The 15,484-nt window shown below is 35.8% G+C and overlaps 2 protein-coding genes across 2 annotated transcripts; both read right to left on the reverse strand.

The window, feature by feature from the left end:
• Window positions 1-2,411: 2,411 nt before the first annotated feature.
• Window positions 2,412-3,488, reverse strand: LOC143625799 (uncharacterized). Its single transcript, XM_077096044.1, has one exon. The coding sequence runs from the start codon at window positions 3,486-3,488 to the stop codon at window positions 2,412-2,414; it is 1,077 nt and encodes a 358-aa protein (XP_076952159.1).
• Window positions 3,489-9,584: 6,096 nt separating this feature from the next.
• On the reverse strand, window positions 9,585-14,413 carry LOC143628637 (3-hydroxy-3-methylglutaryl coenzyme A reductase 1-like). The gene is made up of 4 exons (XM_077098174.1): window positions 13,383-14,413; window positions 12,197-12,378; window positions 10,762-11,108; window positions 9,585-9,923 (listed from the first exon to the last, which is right to left on the reverse strand). Exons 1-4 carry the CDS (start codon window positions 14,357-14,359, stop codon window positions 9,684-9,686), a joined length of 1,746 nt encoding a protein of 581 aa, XP_076954289.1. The 5' UTR covers window positions 14,360-14,413; the 3' UTR covers window positions 9,585-9,683.
• Window positions 14,414-15,484: the final 1,071 nt, after the last annotated feature.

A 15,484-nucleotide genomic window follows, 5' to 3' on the forward strand; every position in this document is an offset into this window, starting at 1 on the left:
GTTGTTTTAACTGATTCCATGATGGTTTCAGAGTTAGCTTGGGCGTTCTCTTAAGAGATCATACCGTTGGCTGCCACTAAACAGTCGTTGTGTTGCCACAAGAGCAGAACTCTCTGGCGTAGATGAGACGAAAACCTGGTGGGTCGCTCGGGATTCGAACTGACAAACTTACATAAGGCCTCCACAAACCCTTCATTGCCATAATCCAACAAAAGGGATACAAAATAGAATCAAACTTGAGTCTCCACTGCATAACTCAAACTCTACGCCAGGAGTCTAACGAATTTAATAAAAGATTTTTATTTTTATTTTCTTTTTGATAAAAGCTAAATAAAATTATTAAGTAGAACTATAGAAGATAGTGGATTCTTACTTGGCACGCACTAGTAATGAAGGGAGTTAAAAGACGTTTGTTTAGATATCATTTTCAAGCTTTATATAACACTTGTACTCGTGAGTTTAAACATGGATACTATTTATTGATATAATAATAGTCTATTTCATAATACATACAACAAAATATAAGGACCATAATTGTATTCTACCGTTTAGAGTGTTAAAGCTGATTCAACAATAAATAGAATATTAATCGCTTCATAAGTTAAGGGATGTTAAAGACAAGATATATTTAAGTGCCAGCAAATGTTAATTACAACATAAGTTAGAGTCTACCTCACACATAATAATTTAATAATTTCTTTTAAATTAAACTGAGGGAGGTTAAGCGGTGTTGAACATTTCGTTGTGTGAGAACGAGTACAAAGGAGTAGAGTGAGTGAGGGTAGTTGGTCTCAGCCGTTAAGGGCCGGCCCAGAGGCTAGGTGGGCTCATCCGTCGCTGATGGCCTGTTAGAGGCTCAAAATTTATTTTTTTAATAAATATATATAGGCTCATTTTATATAAATAAATACCATATCTTTTTTAAATTTAGTAACTAACGAGCCCATCTCATTTTATTCAAGACCATTTTTAGACCATATAACCACTCAGGCTCATAACAAATTCGGGTAAACAATAAGAGCCTTTTTTTTCAATACTCGATTGGGGCACTTGAAATTTGGAACCAGTTCAACTAGAATCAAACCGAATTCGGATCTTGAACATTGGAACTCCCGAACACAACCATTATTACTAAGCATCTTCTTAAGAGAATAGGAGTTGAACCACATGAATAAATTTGTTTGTTAATTTAGTTAAACAAACGAACATTAACTCTTATCTTGTTCTTTCATTTATGTTCCTGAACGCTCTTTCATTTAAATTTGTTTATGTTCATTCGTTCACATTCATTTTTGTTCCTGAGTTTATATGTTCTTAAATTCATTAGTTTACAGCTTAATCTAGTTTTAATAACCTTTTAGGCACAACACATTACTTTCAACTAAAATTAGCTACGTTATGTTCATGCTTTTGTCGCGCCCGATAAGGTTGCAAAAAATGTCCAAAAGGTATTATCATTGAAAGAATTAATTACACGGATAACACGCTCTGGTATGGTCATATTGCAACTTTAGTCCACAAGTTTGAAACATTACAACTTTATGCCAACTTTTTGCACGAACGTGAGGTTAACTTTTGCTGTTAAGTGTATGTAAAATGACCAAAATACCCATAACATTAAATGTAAGTATTTTCTAACTTCACCATTTGAAATTATAAACATGAACAGTTAAGATATAAGAGCAATGGACTCCGAAAGTACTTTGCGTGTCAAAGTTACTTGAAGTTCTTTTTATTCGAGTCGAAACAAGGCAGGCCGTGTTGACCCGATTTTACCTTTTGTGTAGATGCAGGACAAATATCATAGAAGCCCATGAACAAGTGATGTCACTGATAAACAAAGAGTACTCTGAGGAAGAGATGACTGACATTAAGATGGTGTCTATACAGGAGCTACAATCACAGCTTAATAATCTCATATAAAGTGTTGATAATCGGATACTCGTTAATTGTTGTTGGGGTACAAAAGTATCATAGATTATTAATTCAAATGACTAGCGGCCCAGCTTATTACGCGCTCATCTTAACATAATAAAAAGACCCCAACAAAGTTGTACCAAGGAGAATATATAATAAGTTGCTGGTTAGATCATGTAAATATTGAAATGTATCTGCTTATAAGTTGTTCCACTACCTTGTTTAATCTTCTTGATGCAACTCAGGTGTAGTTCGTTACCGTGTAGCATGCTTGTACCTTGATTATACATTCAAAAGTGTTCTTGTTCAGTTGGGGCTGAATGAGTCATATCTGAATAAAGCCTCTGTCCCATTCAGCAACAACATGAGTCTGAATGATTCAGACCGAATTTTAACTTTTTTTTTTTTTGAAAGGCCAAATTTTATAAAAAACCAAAAAAAGGAACACTTACAAGACGCAAGTAAACCTAGGCCAAACAAAAACTTCTAGAAAACTAACTAAATTGAAAACGACCCCACTTCTCCCAGTCAATACCCAATCTCTTGTTTCGATTACACACCCAAAGGAATGACATAACCTTAATGTCATTTATAACCTTCACCATCGAAAACATCTTTTTATTGAATAACATATCATTCCTTGTTAACCAAATTTCCCAACACTTAACCAAAACAATTGCTTGAATCAACTCGCACTCCATCTTATTCATCTTGAACTTTGCTGGATAATCTATTATCTCTCGCACAGACTTAGAAAAATTAAACCCCGGTAACTTAACCCATTCAAGAATTATAGCCCATATCCATCTCGCCACCTTGCACCGCACCATCAAGTGCAAGGCCGATTCTGGCGCCGCTTCACAGATAACACATTTATTATCTCCCACATTAATACCCCTTACCAAAAGTGCTTCTTTTGTAGCCACCCGATCCAAAAGAAGTCTCCACACAAAACAATTAACTTTGATTGGAATGCATTTCAACAAAAAGTTATCTTCTACCTTTTGATATTTCATATTATCCATTTCCCATCTTAGGTTCTTCACCCTATACTCCACCTCTGATCCCTCCACATCCTTCCACAACCATAAATCTGGCTTGTCTTTCATTTCCAAACCTGCCAACAAACTTTTGCAAGTGGCCAATTCATTTTTGTACCTTGACCACCATTTTGCCAATAATGCCAGGTTAATAACCTTTAGACTCCTCACTCCTAGCCCACCTCTATCCTTATCTCTAATTATTTTTTGCCAAGCAACCCAACTTATCCTTTCGTTATCCTCGTTACCACCCCAAAGAAACCTCCTTCGCTTTGATTCTAACTTTTTGAGGATGCCCGTGGGGGCTTTAAATAGCGAAAAGTAATAAACTCCCAAACTTCCCAGAACCGATTTAACAAGCGTGAATCTCCCACCAAAAGATAAAACCTTAGCTTTCCACTTGGACAGAACAGAGTCAAACTTTTCAAGAATTGGTTTCCAGTTTTTTTTATGATTAATATTTGCGCCGATCGGAAGCCCGAGATAGACAAAAGGCACTTTACTCGCTTTACAATTTAACACCGAAGCCATGGAACTGACCGTTTCAAAATTTACTTTAACCCCATACAAAGAGCTTTTTTGTAAGTTTACTTTCAATCCGGACGCCAAATGAAAGCATCTCAATATACGTTTCAGATTAATAATATTATTCTCACACCATTCACCAATGAACACCACATCATCCGCATAAAGAAGGTGTGACACGAGAGGACCGAATTTTAACTATTCAGATGTTTTTCTGTCCAGAACCAAACAGTCTGAAGTCTGAATAAATTAGATGTTTCCATCTGAATAGTTCCATTCAGACGTAAACATTCAGTAACCTATAACTTCAATACCATCACCCTGCATTAATTATTTATTTCATTAGGTAAAAGAAAAGCTACCCCAATTCCAAAAGGTTGTTAAAACATATACTGTTAAACAAAATTTAACATAAAAAGCTAACTGAACACAAACTAAAAACGAAGTTTTTACTTTCTGCATTCGACTGTTGAACATTCTATTTAGCCTTGTTTTTAATGATCATTTTTTAAGAGAAAATATTGATCCTTTTATATATAACACAAACCGAACTACATCTGGATAATGGGTAAGCGAGCAACAAGTTGCGCCGCTATCCCCTTTTGAATCGCAAAGCTTATTCTACTAAATATAAATCCTTGGTTCCTCGGGCTCTGCGAGTCACTGTGGACCACCTTCTGCACCCGCTCCAAGAAACGAACCGCCTCGGGAGCTAGGGATCCAAAAGTGTCGAAGGCAACACTTTCTAGTAAAAAATAGCATAATCATGGACAACAAACTGTAACTAATGCATACGCAAAGCGATAGCAATTGTAAAGAGGGTAACATATCTAATAAGTCATACTAGTAATGTATCAAACCATATAACAAAATCATTGAAAACTAAGCGCCCGAACCTCTAATGCATCAAATGAATAACAAACGCCATGTAGAAACCATACATTTCTAAAACATAAAATACAAATTGTTAACACGGCTAAAACCGACATGCTAATTAACCCCAAAACAACATAAATAAAAGCAAGAAAATTTTGTTTTGCCACTTTCCTGACCTTCTATCTTTATGAATACGGGAGACAAGAGGTCCACTAGGGCCACGTAAATTAAAATTCCAGCCGAGGCCGCGTTGAGGAACCCTTGTGTTATCAGAGCTGCAGAGCGGTTTGAGTCATATGTTTTTGAGAGACCAGTCCCAATAGCGATACCTATGTGGGTGGTCATTGAGAAAAAAAAAACCACCATCATCACCACCACCGTCTTAGTCCTAAATTGAGCCTGCAAATGATTACATTAGTTAGAAGTCAATACTAATTTACAAAAGATCGAAAGTTAAAAGAAAAAAAGTAAGCGTCAATGATACAACCGCCAATCCCCATTCCCTCGAACGTTTGGTGAAATGACAATGCAATAATAAGACGTTTTATTGTCGTTGGGTTTGAAAAAACACCCAATGATATCCCTATTATCACCGAATGGATTAAGATCCCAATCTCTGCAGGTTTTAGAGATTGGGATAAGAATCCACTCTATTATGGGGATTCCATTGCGCTTTTCATCAGAGACAACCACAATAAAACCACTAATGATCGCGTTATCCTTTCTCCAAATGTTCTACGGAATGTGATTGGGAAGTTGTATCACCAAGGCATCCTTTTTTTTTCTTTTAACTTTCAATCTCTTGTAAATTGACATCGACTTCTAACTAATGTACTCATTTGCATGTCCAATCTAGGGCTAAGTCGATGTTAATGATGCAGGCCTATTTCTCATACTATGACCTGAACGGCTCTGCGTCTCTAATAACAAAAGGGTTCCTCCACACTACCTCAACCTGAACTCTAATATACATAGCGTTTGCTGGCCTCCGGTCTCCCAGATTCATAAAGATAAAATCTCAGAAAAATGGTAAACAAAACTTTGATGATTTAGAAAACTATGGTTTTATATTATACTCACTTCATACATTGATAATTAGCAACGTTAATAATCAAATAACATAATGATGAGTTAAGTTGGGATAACAAGAGATTAATTACACAATTGGTAAATGTAATTAATTAAGCATCTAAAGTCTAAACTACTACTTATCTGTGCTTATTATTATTATTATTATAATAATAATAAGTTGGTTTGTTTTGAGATGAATGATGATCCATATCGAGTTCACCACCAGATCCCGTGTTGACCCGACCGATTCCGTGTTAACAAGTTGTATTGGATCTATCCTACACCTTGGATCGAATTAAGAGGGTGTTTGGCCTAGCTTTTATTTATTTAATTTTTTCTATATTTTAAAGTAACTTATAGTTTATTTTTTTATTGTTTGATAAGCTAATTTTTATTTTAAGTGTTTGGATTAACTTATATTTTACAAGTTAATTATGTGTCTAAATAAGTTGTTAAATCCATCATTCTTTAATTTATTAGAGTAATAAGTTGTTTCAGTAATTACTAATTCACCACTATTTGAGGAAAATGTGTAACTTACACCCTTAAACAAATAATCTTCTTCAAATAAGTTAAAAAAGTATTTTCAAAGAAGCTTCTTCAAATGAGCTTATATAAGCTAATAAGCATAAGCTTAAAAAGCTAAACCAAACATTAAGTTAAGCTTATTTTGTAAAAAAAAGCTAAAAAAACTATAAGCTTTGTTTAAAAAAAAAGGTCGGCCAAACACCCCCTAAAAGTTGAAGTAGACCTACAAAACTATAGCTACCTACCCACCCACCCAGCCGTTTTCATCACTATGATTAACAAATAATGTGAATTTAGTTCAAAAAAAATTATTTTTTTGCATATGAATCCTCCAGGTTTCTTAGTTCTTGCCAATTACATTTAAATCACTAACCCCGTTAAATTTAATCGTTAAGTCAGGGGAAAACATGTCTTTTTACTCTTTCTTTATTATAATACTTATTTCAGTGAACTGCGGTTTTCGTCCCTCTGGTTTGTCCAAATATGCAGTTTTAGTCCAGTAGTTTCAAATTTACAATTTTTTCCCATGGTTTCATTTCACTTGCAATTAAACTCGAATTCCCTAATCTTGTTAAGTTTGGTCGTTAAACCCATCAATGTGCTCTTCACGTGAGGGGCAATTTTGTTCCTTCTTTTTTTTTCCTTTTTCCTCAAATACAACCCAGCCCCTCACGTGAGAGGGCTTGCGAATTAGGGCTGAGATTTATTTGGGGAGAGAAACAACAAAACTGGTTGTCACGTGAGAGGCACGCAAATGGGTTAACGACCAGACTTAACGAGGTTAATAAATTTGGGTTTAATTGCAAGTGAAATGAAACTACAAGGACGAAAATTGCAAACTTGAAACTATTGGACTAAAACCGCATATTTGGACAAACCACAAGGACGAAAACCGCAGTTCACTGAAATAAGTATTATAATAAAGAAATAGTGAAAAGACATGTCTACCCCTAACTTAACGATTAAATTTAACCAGGTTAGTGATTTGGATGTAATTAGCAAGAACTGAGAAACGTGGATGATCCATATGCAAAAAATAAACTTTATGAACTAAATTCACATTATTTACCGTACCATAAAAACAAAAATGGCAGTTTGCTCTTATTATTTATTGAAAATGGAATGAGAATGAATTTTGGAACCTCCCTTTTTATATTATTATTATTATATACTAGCTAGGGACCTGAACCAGTCCGACCCACGTAAGCATGTGTGCTATACTACCCGAAGATCTTGTTTAGACTAGTATTATTTATTAGTTGTAGTATGTTTATTTTAATGTAATATTAGTTTACAAATTTATAAAGAGAAAAATATAAAAGGAAAACTTAATGAAGCTGCTCGTTCACCTGAACCACAACAGGCTCAGGCTTAAGTGGCTTCAACGGAGCTTTATTTAATGTCTAGTCAGCCAGGTGAAGTAATATTAGAGGATGAATCCAGGGTTGGACTTCAACGGCATCGGGCAAGGTTGATAAACACGAGAGAGTCTGTTTGGAGAATTATCCCTTTTGCCTTTGACACTTTTGGTTTCTTAGCTCCGGATGTCGTGGACCTTTTGAATAGAGTTCAAAAAGTCTTGCATGGTAATTTATCGGCCCATTAGAACCGAAACTTTGTTTTTAGTATGATTGGGTTTGTTATCCAAAAGGGGGTTGCGACGCAACTTGTTGCCCGCTTACACTTCATTGTAAATCCAAAAGGGGGTTGCGACGCAACTTGTTGCCCGCTTACACTTCATTGTAAATGCCCGCTTACACTTCATTGTAAATCGTTTGGATGTTTTTATCGAAAAGATTGATTATTATTGTTATCTGTCAAAAGAACAAGCTATCATTGTTGCCGGGTATATTCATGCACTCCACAACATCCGAAAAGGCGTTGTATATTTCTAGGCTTTCACAGTTTTAGTTATATATTCATAATGATACCGTCATGGGGATAGCTACTCCGTCCATCTTGTTGAGATAAGCAAGAGTACTATGAGGAAAAGATAATCAACATTAAGATGGTGTCCATACAAGATATCAATGTCTAAGATATAGCTTGATAATCAGGAACTCATTACTGTTGTTAGGTTTTTGAAAGTATCATTATGTTCGATTAAATTTATCAACTTATTTTTTTCATTGGTAATATTTTTGCCGTCGATGCTGACCAAATGCACCCAGTAAATATATGATCAGTTTACTTTACTTTATAAGATAAACTTAGATATTAAGTTTACTTTACCTTTTAACTTTATTTACCTTTAATTAAACTTGGATGAAACACGGTGCAAAAAGGGTATTTTGTACATGCTTCGTCCCCAAAATTTATCATTAAAAACAATTACTGTAATAAATATCAAAGTATCATATAATTTAGGAAATTTATATTATAGCATTTACATTAGATAATAACAACTAAGTGAATCCGTAATGCATTAGAGAACGAAACCTCACACTCACTCATTCACGTCACAAGTATTATTGCTCGCTCTCTTCTCTTCTCTTTATTCGCCACGTCCGTGAGTCCCTCCCTTTTCGTTTCCAAGTTCCAACTAATCATTTGTAGACACCAAGAACACATCATTGTGCTCCAAGTGAAACCTAACATTCTAAAGATATAAGGAAAGTTTTGCAAGTAACTTGGATTGTTAGTTGGGCCAAATAGTCATATACTAATTACCAACCAATCCCACACTACACATCCATCTAATATAATCATCTATTTTCATTGAGTATAAGTTTTTTTTTTAAAACTTGAAGCTCTTAAAAGCTTCCTGTCAAACATACCCAATATACTCATAATTTTACTTCATAGTCCACAATAGGACTCGAGCCCTCGAGCTCTAATGAAATGGATACCATCTAACACACCAAAATACTATTAGGCTGAATGCTCTTTGATAGTTATTTAATGATTAAAATTGAAGGTTTGTCTCATGTAGGTGCTTTGATGAGCAATGTCAACAAAATAACAGCCTTTAAGTAAATATGCAGGTAAAACTGCAAAAAACATATGCCTGTTTCGGTGACAAGGATAGCGTTAAATGAGTGGAAGTGATTGATGGGATGTGGCAAGCGACAACACATTAAAATTAAAAACCCTAGAGACAATTATGAAAAACAAAAGGTCGGGATTTAAGGCGATTTAAGGATGGAGTCTAACGTGGCATTAGGCCGGCCTATAACCAAACTAGACTAGGGGTCTGATAACAGAGGAAAATGGGAAGCGCAAAGTTATTCCTTCCTTTTCCTTGACATAGTAATTAAGCAAATGGAAGGAAAACACATCATTCCCGCGCATGGAAAAGGACAAAGGACAGACCTAAGAATGCAGACAGGCGAACGATAACCAATAAAGTCAAAAGCCTACAACCAAGATAAAAGGCGTAGAGTGGACAAAGAAAGCATCAAGAGACATCTTTATCAGACCAAGGATCCGAATCACGCACTATTGTATAAGTACATTGCGCTACCTGGACTAAGACGGGTATAAACCTAGTTTAGAAGGTTAAGGGCTAAACATACAAACAATTCATGGAATTAAATCTTAAGCAATATAAACAAGTTTTTATAAAACTATTTATTTTTTAATATATTAATAATAATAACAAATCCCAAACACCTGAAGATAAACAACTAATAGCCAAAAAATGAAATTCCATTAAAAAAAAATAACCAACTTATAAATAACTGGAATTTAATACATACATTGACTGATACACACAATAATAAGCTTTCAAACTGTTGATGCAATATCCCTGCTTGATCTGTTGTATTTCATGTGGCTCTTAACCAGCTGACCGGCTACTATCGCAGACATCAACGACAGCTCACCGGCTAGCACTGAACCAGCTACCACTGTTGCCAACAAACGAGCGTTTGACCCTGGTGACTCTCGGTTTGAACCCTTGGCTCCAAGAAGGTTCAGGCATGCTGACTGTGAGGCTAGTTGTGTACCACCTCCGACTGTACCAACCTGAAACATATAGGTAATCAAACACGGTTATTATTGTTTTAGCCGAGGGTGTTTATGAACCATTAAAAGATACACAACTGTCCAAACCGAAGCAAAGGGGTCGGCTTGAGATCCAAATTTGGTTTTGAAGGTTTGGCAGTTTACCAATTCAGTTTTTCTCATCTTTTACATTTAGAGCTTGTTAGATTTCGTTCAACAAACAAATTTGTCATTTAGCAGTAAATCTAATGTCAGTTACTTAAAGAACAAAATTAGAGACAAACCCTAAACGTAAAGATGATTTCAGTGATTTCTGCAGTTTAAGTACGATTCTGCAAAATTGAGAGAGATCTAAAGTACGAAAACTGTAATTTACTCTATTTTTTTAATTTTAGAATATAAATTTATCTATACGTATTATACACATGAACCATCGTTATTATTTCGAAAACTTTAATACAAACTAATGTTTTGAAAATAATTAAAAAGTATGTTCAAACTTCAAACTGCCAAAAACCGATAAACCAGATGCTTTTTGTGTCATTCTTCGAAACCGTACTTGGCATTTCGACCGAACCAAAACATTTTGTCAAAACTGGACCGTGAACACCCCTACACTTTTAACCCTTTTGATAACTTTTTTTATTGATGTTTTTACTTTGAAAATAGTTTTAGGACAACCAACATCAAACTGCTTATTCAAATAACTTTTTTTCTTGATGTTTTTACTTTGAAAATAGCCATCCCAAATGCCCCCTTAATATCACATAACTCAAATTCAAAACCAACAGACAAACACCCCTAATCCCCTATACGAGAACAGAAAAAAAGGCTATTAAGATAGAATAAGCATGGATACCTCAATTGAAGGCATGGTGACGGATACATGCAAATCTTTTCCATTATTAACAGCTTCCATCATGGTTATGCAATGAGAGCTCTCAATGTTTTGGGCGGGATCTTGACCCGTGGCAATAAAGACTGCAGAAACGATGTTGGCTGCATGAGCGTTAAAGCCGCCAAGAGCACCAGCGATTGCTGAACCCGTAAGGTTTTTAAGCATGTTAAGTTCTACAAGTGCAGGCACTGTGGTCTTAAGCACTTTCTTTACAACATCTTCGGTTATGACCGCCTCACAAACAACAGATTTTCCTCGCCCTTCAATCCAGTTAACTGCAGCTGGTTTTTTATCCGAGCAAAAGTTTCCTGTTTGACCAAAAAACATGAGTCAACAAAAAAAACATTCATCAGCTTGCCAGCTAATAACAATAGTTGAAACCAAAAGAAATGGTCCCATATGAACCTAACTTGTCAATCAATCACTCATAAACTTAATCAGGTAACTGGACAGATCATTTTTTTGTCAAAAACATGTGGGTGGGCTTGGCCCACAAACAAGTTTGGTAGAATATATCTATATATATCTACAGACACACAAATACACACACACACACACACACATATATATATATCCTTTAAAATTTTGTAATATAATATTTACCCTTCCATAACACTAGAAGTATCATATTTAACCATTTCATAGTTCATAAAATAAGTATATTAATTAATCAAAGATGACATTATATGCTGATACATGTTATAAGCAACTGATGTTATTCTATTTACAATAAAATGGGAAAATATGCTGTTTCTAATGTTTTAAATATAACTACAAAAACAATATTCTTACAACAATGATTTGTTTTCTTAATAAAGTTGTTTCAAGAGGTTTGTATTCACAAGAAAAACAATTTAGAAATTAGAGGGCTTTCAACCCGATTCTGTTTTAATTTATATTCTTGATTTTACAACCCATTAGGAATAAAACATAACCCACATCAACAGATTTAAATACATTTGAGTGTCCGAATATGTCTAAAAATAAGTAAATTTTGATTATATTCAAATGATCTTTAATCAGCTATGTCAGTAGACAAAATGCTATTTTCTAGAATTTTCATCATTTTATTCTTGTCTTGATCATTTAAAAAGCCGGATATTGGACCTAAGGTAATGAATGATGTATGCAAAGAGATAATCTTATGGTATAAAAATGAGAAAAGACAAGCAGATTGCACATTTTCAGATATCTTCATATCCCATTCTCTTTTATCAATAAACTGTTATGTTTAATAACCTTTTTATAAATCGTCATCTATTTTTGGCATTTCATCACACAACATATCAAATTCCCAACGAAAATTGTCATTACATTGTGCATTGAAGAATTATGCTTCCCACCCATCAAATCCTACTTTCTAAAAAATAGGATGTAAAGAGAAACCAAGGCTTACCAGATATACCAATCACGTCCATGTCCGGGAAATCATTTTGAAGAAAATCCAACACATTTTGGACACCCTTTGAAACCATGTTCATCCCCATTGCATCACCCGTGCTGCAAGTAAATCTAACATATAGATTTTTCCCAGCAATTGAGCATTGAATATTTTGGAGCCGTGCGAATCTGCTTGATCTGTCGTTTATAACAAAATGCAACATCAATCAGAAACCGTAAAATACAAACATCTGACCTATCAACATCATATATACATATATGTGTGTGTCACATGCAGGATATAAATGACTGACTACCATCACCTCATACATTTCTATCATCATATCCAACTAACATATCCAATTATAAAGATCATACATAGATTAATTAGTGCTCACGTATTGTCACCTCAACATATGACAAGAATACTTATAGATGCATCCGCATTTCAAAATGACATGTAAATGAGAATTTGACCACTTAAGCCTCAAAAGCATACCCTGAGATTTATGCTAAACATATATTTTGAGCTTTTCCTAACACTAAATTTACCATAATTAAAAGGCTTTTTAACCATCTTATGCAGTTAAATACAAACTTAAACTAACAAAATCCATACAAGTTTGTTTGTTTAACATAAAAACAATTCAATAAGCAAATCTTACCAGTAACCAAGTTTCTCAAGTGTTGTGTTAACTTGATGGTTTAGTGGTTTTCTTCACATAAAAAGTTTTAAGTAACAATATTTTTCCTTTCTAGTAACTTAAAACTTCAAGTTAACTTGGAAAATACAATCACTAAATAGTATAAAAATGTAACCGCCCAAGTAAACCGTGTTAAGATATTGTCCACTTTACCCCCGATGGGTTGCCTATCGGGGAACCTACAGATTTGTTTTCACCCAACGAATCGCTCCCCCAAGCAAAACGCATCTTAAATACGACAAGGTGTTTGGGATTCCTTATTTTACTTCTTTACAACTTTTCATTAAGTTAATAAGTTACAAAAGTGTAACTTATGGAACTTTTCCTCTCACAATATAAGCAATTCCAAACACCTTTTTACTTCTCAAAACGTTTGTAAGTTATAAGTTGGTGAAAAAAAGCAATCCCAAACACCCCCTAAGAGTAAGATTCATATGTTACATTATTACTTAGAAGTAACAAATTCTCACACTACAAGTAACCAAGAGTAAACCTTACTTATTGAAAACGACACTCAACGTATCGAAATTAACCGAGTCTTCCAGAAAGAACTTAAGCTGCGAAGCCCTTTCCGCGGTGGCAAACCTAATAACGGGCGCTCTAGTCATCCCATCCTTCAACAAAATCGCCGTAGCCCCACCCGACGCAAAAATCGCCTTACAACCTCTATTCGCACTCGCAACCAAACACCCCTCCGTAGTCGCCATGGGCACCATATACTCACTACCATTCAACAACAAAGGTCCAGCTATCCCTACAGGCAACTGCACATAACCTACAGGCATCTCACAACACTGTCCTAATATAGCTTCATAATCGAAACCTTCTAAAGGCAACCCTAACAACGACCTCCCAGTCGTTATTTCCAACGCGCGGCGTCGAACCGACGCCGCGCGAAAGCAGTCGCCGAGTTTCGACTCGAGCGAGGACGACGGGACAGATCCGCGGACGACGTCGTCCACGATCTGCTCGTCGTCCTCGTAAATGTAATTCGGATCTTTCGTATTAATAAAACCTTTCGGTTTCGGAATGTTCGGAATGTAATTCGGATCTTTCGTATTAATAAAAACTTTCGGTTTCGGTTTCTCCTTCACCACGGAGTCGTCGAAACTATCGTCCACGTCATCGCACTCATCGCCTCGTGACGTGGCGATGAACGACTGGACAAAATCAATACCGAAAAAGCCTAGCAAATAAATAAACGAGGCGATTAAAGAGACAATTGCTGCCAGCTCGGACAACGTGACCACGTGGAGTGGTGTAGACGAACGGATCTTATCACGCCACCGGTGAAGAAGGTAATACGCGACGGAGAAGAACAACGTGAAGAAAATGCCGTTGGTTAGGTACAACGGTAACGGTAACGCATCGGAAGCTTTAGGAACCGGTGACGTTGACCGGTCAACGGATACGGATTTGGTGGTGGTGGAGGAGGACGACGGTGGCCGTGGGGGGAGTTTACGGCGGAGATCCATGGTGACAGTGGTGGTGCTAAAGTGCGCCGGTGAGGGTGTTGAGAAGGTAAGGTGGGGGTTGGTGGTGTATATATAGGAATAAGGGTGAGGGTTGATGCTAAAATGCGCTGTGGACAGTTAGGAGGTGTCACTATCATTAGGAGGCTGCTAAGCTACACATGGTGTGCACCCACACACCTGCTTGTTTGTTTCCAGTGTTGGCACTTGGCACGGGTGTTTTTTAACGAATTATATTATTATTATTTTTTAATTTATGAACGGCTTATAATTTGGGTTGGCGTGCATGTTTCGACTCGGTTATTAGACCATGTGTAGTCGTAACGTCTCACCTTTAGACATTTTGCGTCATGTGGCGTCCCCTTCATCAATTGAAAATTTTGCAAAAAGTGACGTACTGGGCAAAACGCCACAACTTTCCTACAAGGCTACAATAATTATATATATTCTCCACTTTTTCCCCTCCCCACACACAATTTATCAAAATGCATGCCATAATAGCGTTTTGTGGGAAACGCTTCTTCGAAACGCCGAAGGAAAAAAGCAAGGTGCGTTTCGGGGCCTAAACGCCACAACGGAGGGGCACTACGGATGGTCTTAGACTCGACCATAAGAATCAATCGGTTTTTGATTAGTCAAGTCAGTTTATTAGGTTTAGTTAATTTCGATTAATAACTGAAATTAAATTTAGACTAAAATTTTACTTAAAAGTAAATAAAACGGATACATAAGTTCATGATATGAATATATAAATTAGAGAATTGGAGGTATATATATAGGAAATGGTTGTATAAAACATGAAGCACAAGAAATTAAGGAATAAGAGCAAGAAATATATGAATGGTTTGGTACGATTAACCGAGGATACAAAATAGTTGATAACCGATTTTGGTTAAATCGGTTATTGGTTAATTTTGGTTCGGTTTTGTTAGTTTTTTGTTCAGTTCGCTTATTGTTAAACGGGCCTAGCTCTTTTTCTAAAACTTGAGTTCAGCTCGTGAGTTGTTTTTTTAACTTTGGAATAAAAACATAATTAAACTTAAAATTACATCAGGCTAAGGAATTAAAACAAAATTAAGGCTCGAGCTCGTTAAGGAGTTAAAAATAAACACTAGGCTCATTTGGGGC

This window comes from Bidens hawaiensis, unplaced genomic scaffold, assembly GCF_021521415.1.
Source record: "Bidens hawaiensis isolate Kalapana, Puna unplaced genomic scaffold, B.hawaiensis_p1.1 tig00000458_1, whole genome shotgun sequence".
Classification (NCBI taxonomy): Eukaryota; Viridiplantae; Streptophyta; class Magnoliopsida; order Asterales; family Asteraceae; genus Bidens; species Bidens hawaiensis.

Coding starts and splice junctions, on each gene's coding strand:
- LOC143625799 (XM_077096044.1), bottom strand. CDS start 3,488: ATGGCTTCGGTGTTAAATTGTAAAGCGAGTAAAGTGCCTTTTGTCTAT.
- LOC143628637 (XM_077098174.1), bottom strand. CDS start 14,359: ATGGATCTCCGCCGTAAACTCCCCCCACGGCCACCGTCGTCCTCCTCC. Junction 11,109..12,196: donor GGACGTGATTGGTATATCTG/GTAAGCCTTGGT, acceptor TTGGTCAAACAG/GAAACTTTTGCTCGGATAAA. Junction 9,924..10,761: donor TCACCATGCCTTCAATTGAG/GTATCCATGCTT, acceptor TATATGTTTCAG/GTTGGTACAGTCGGAGGTGG.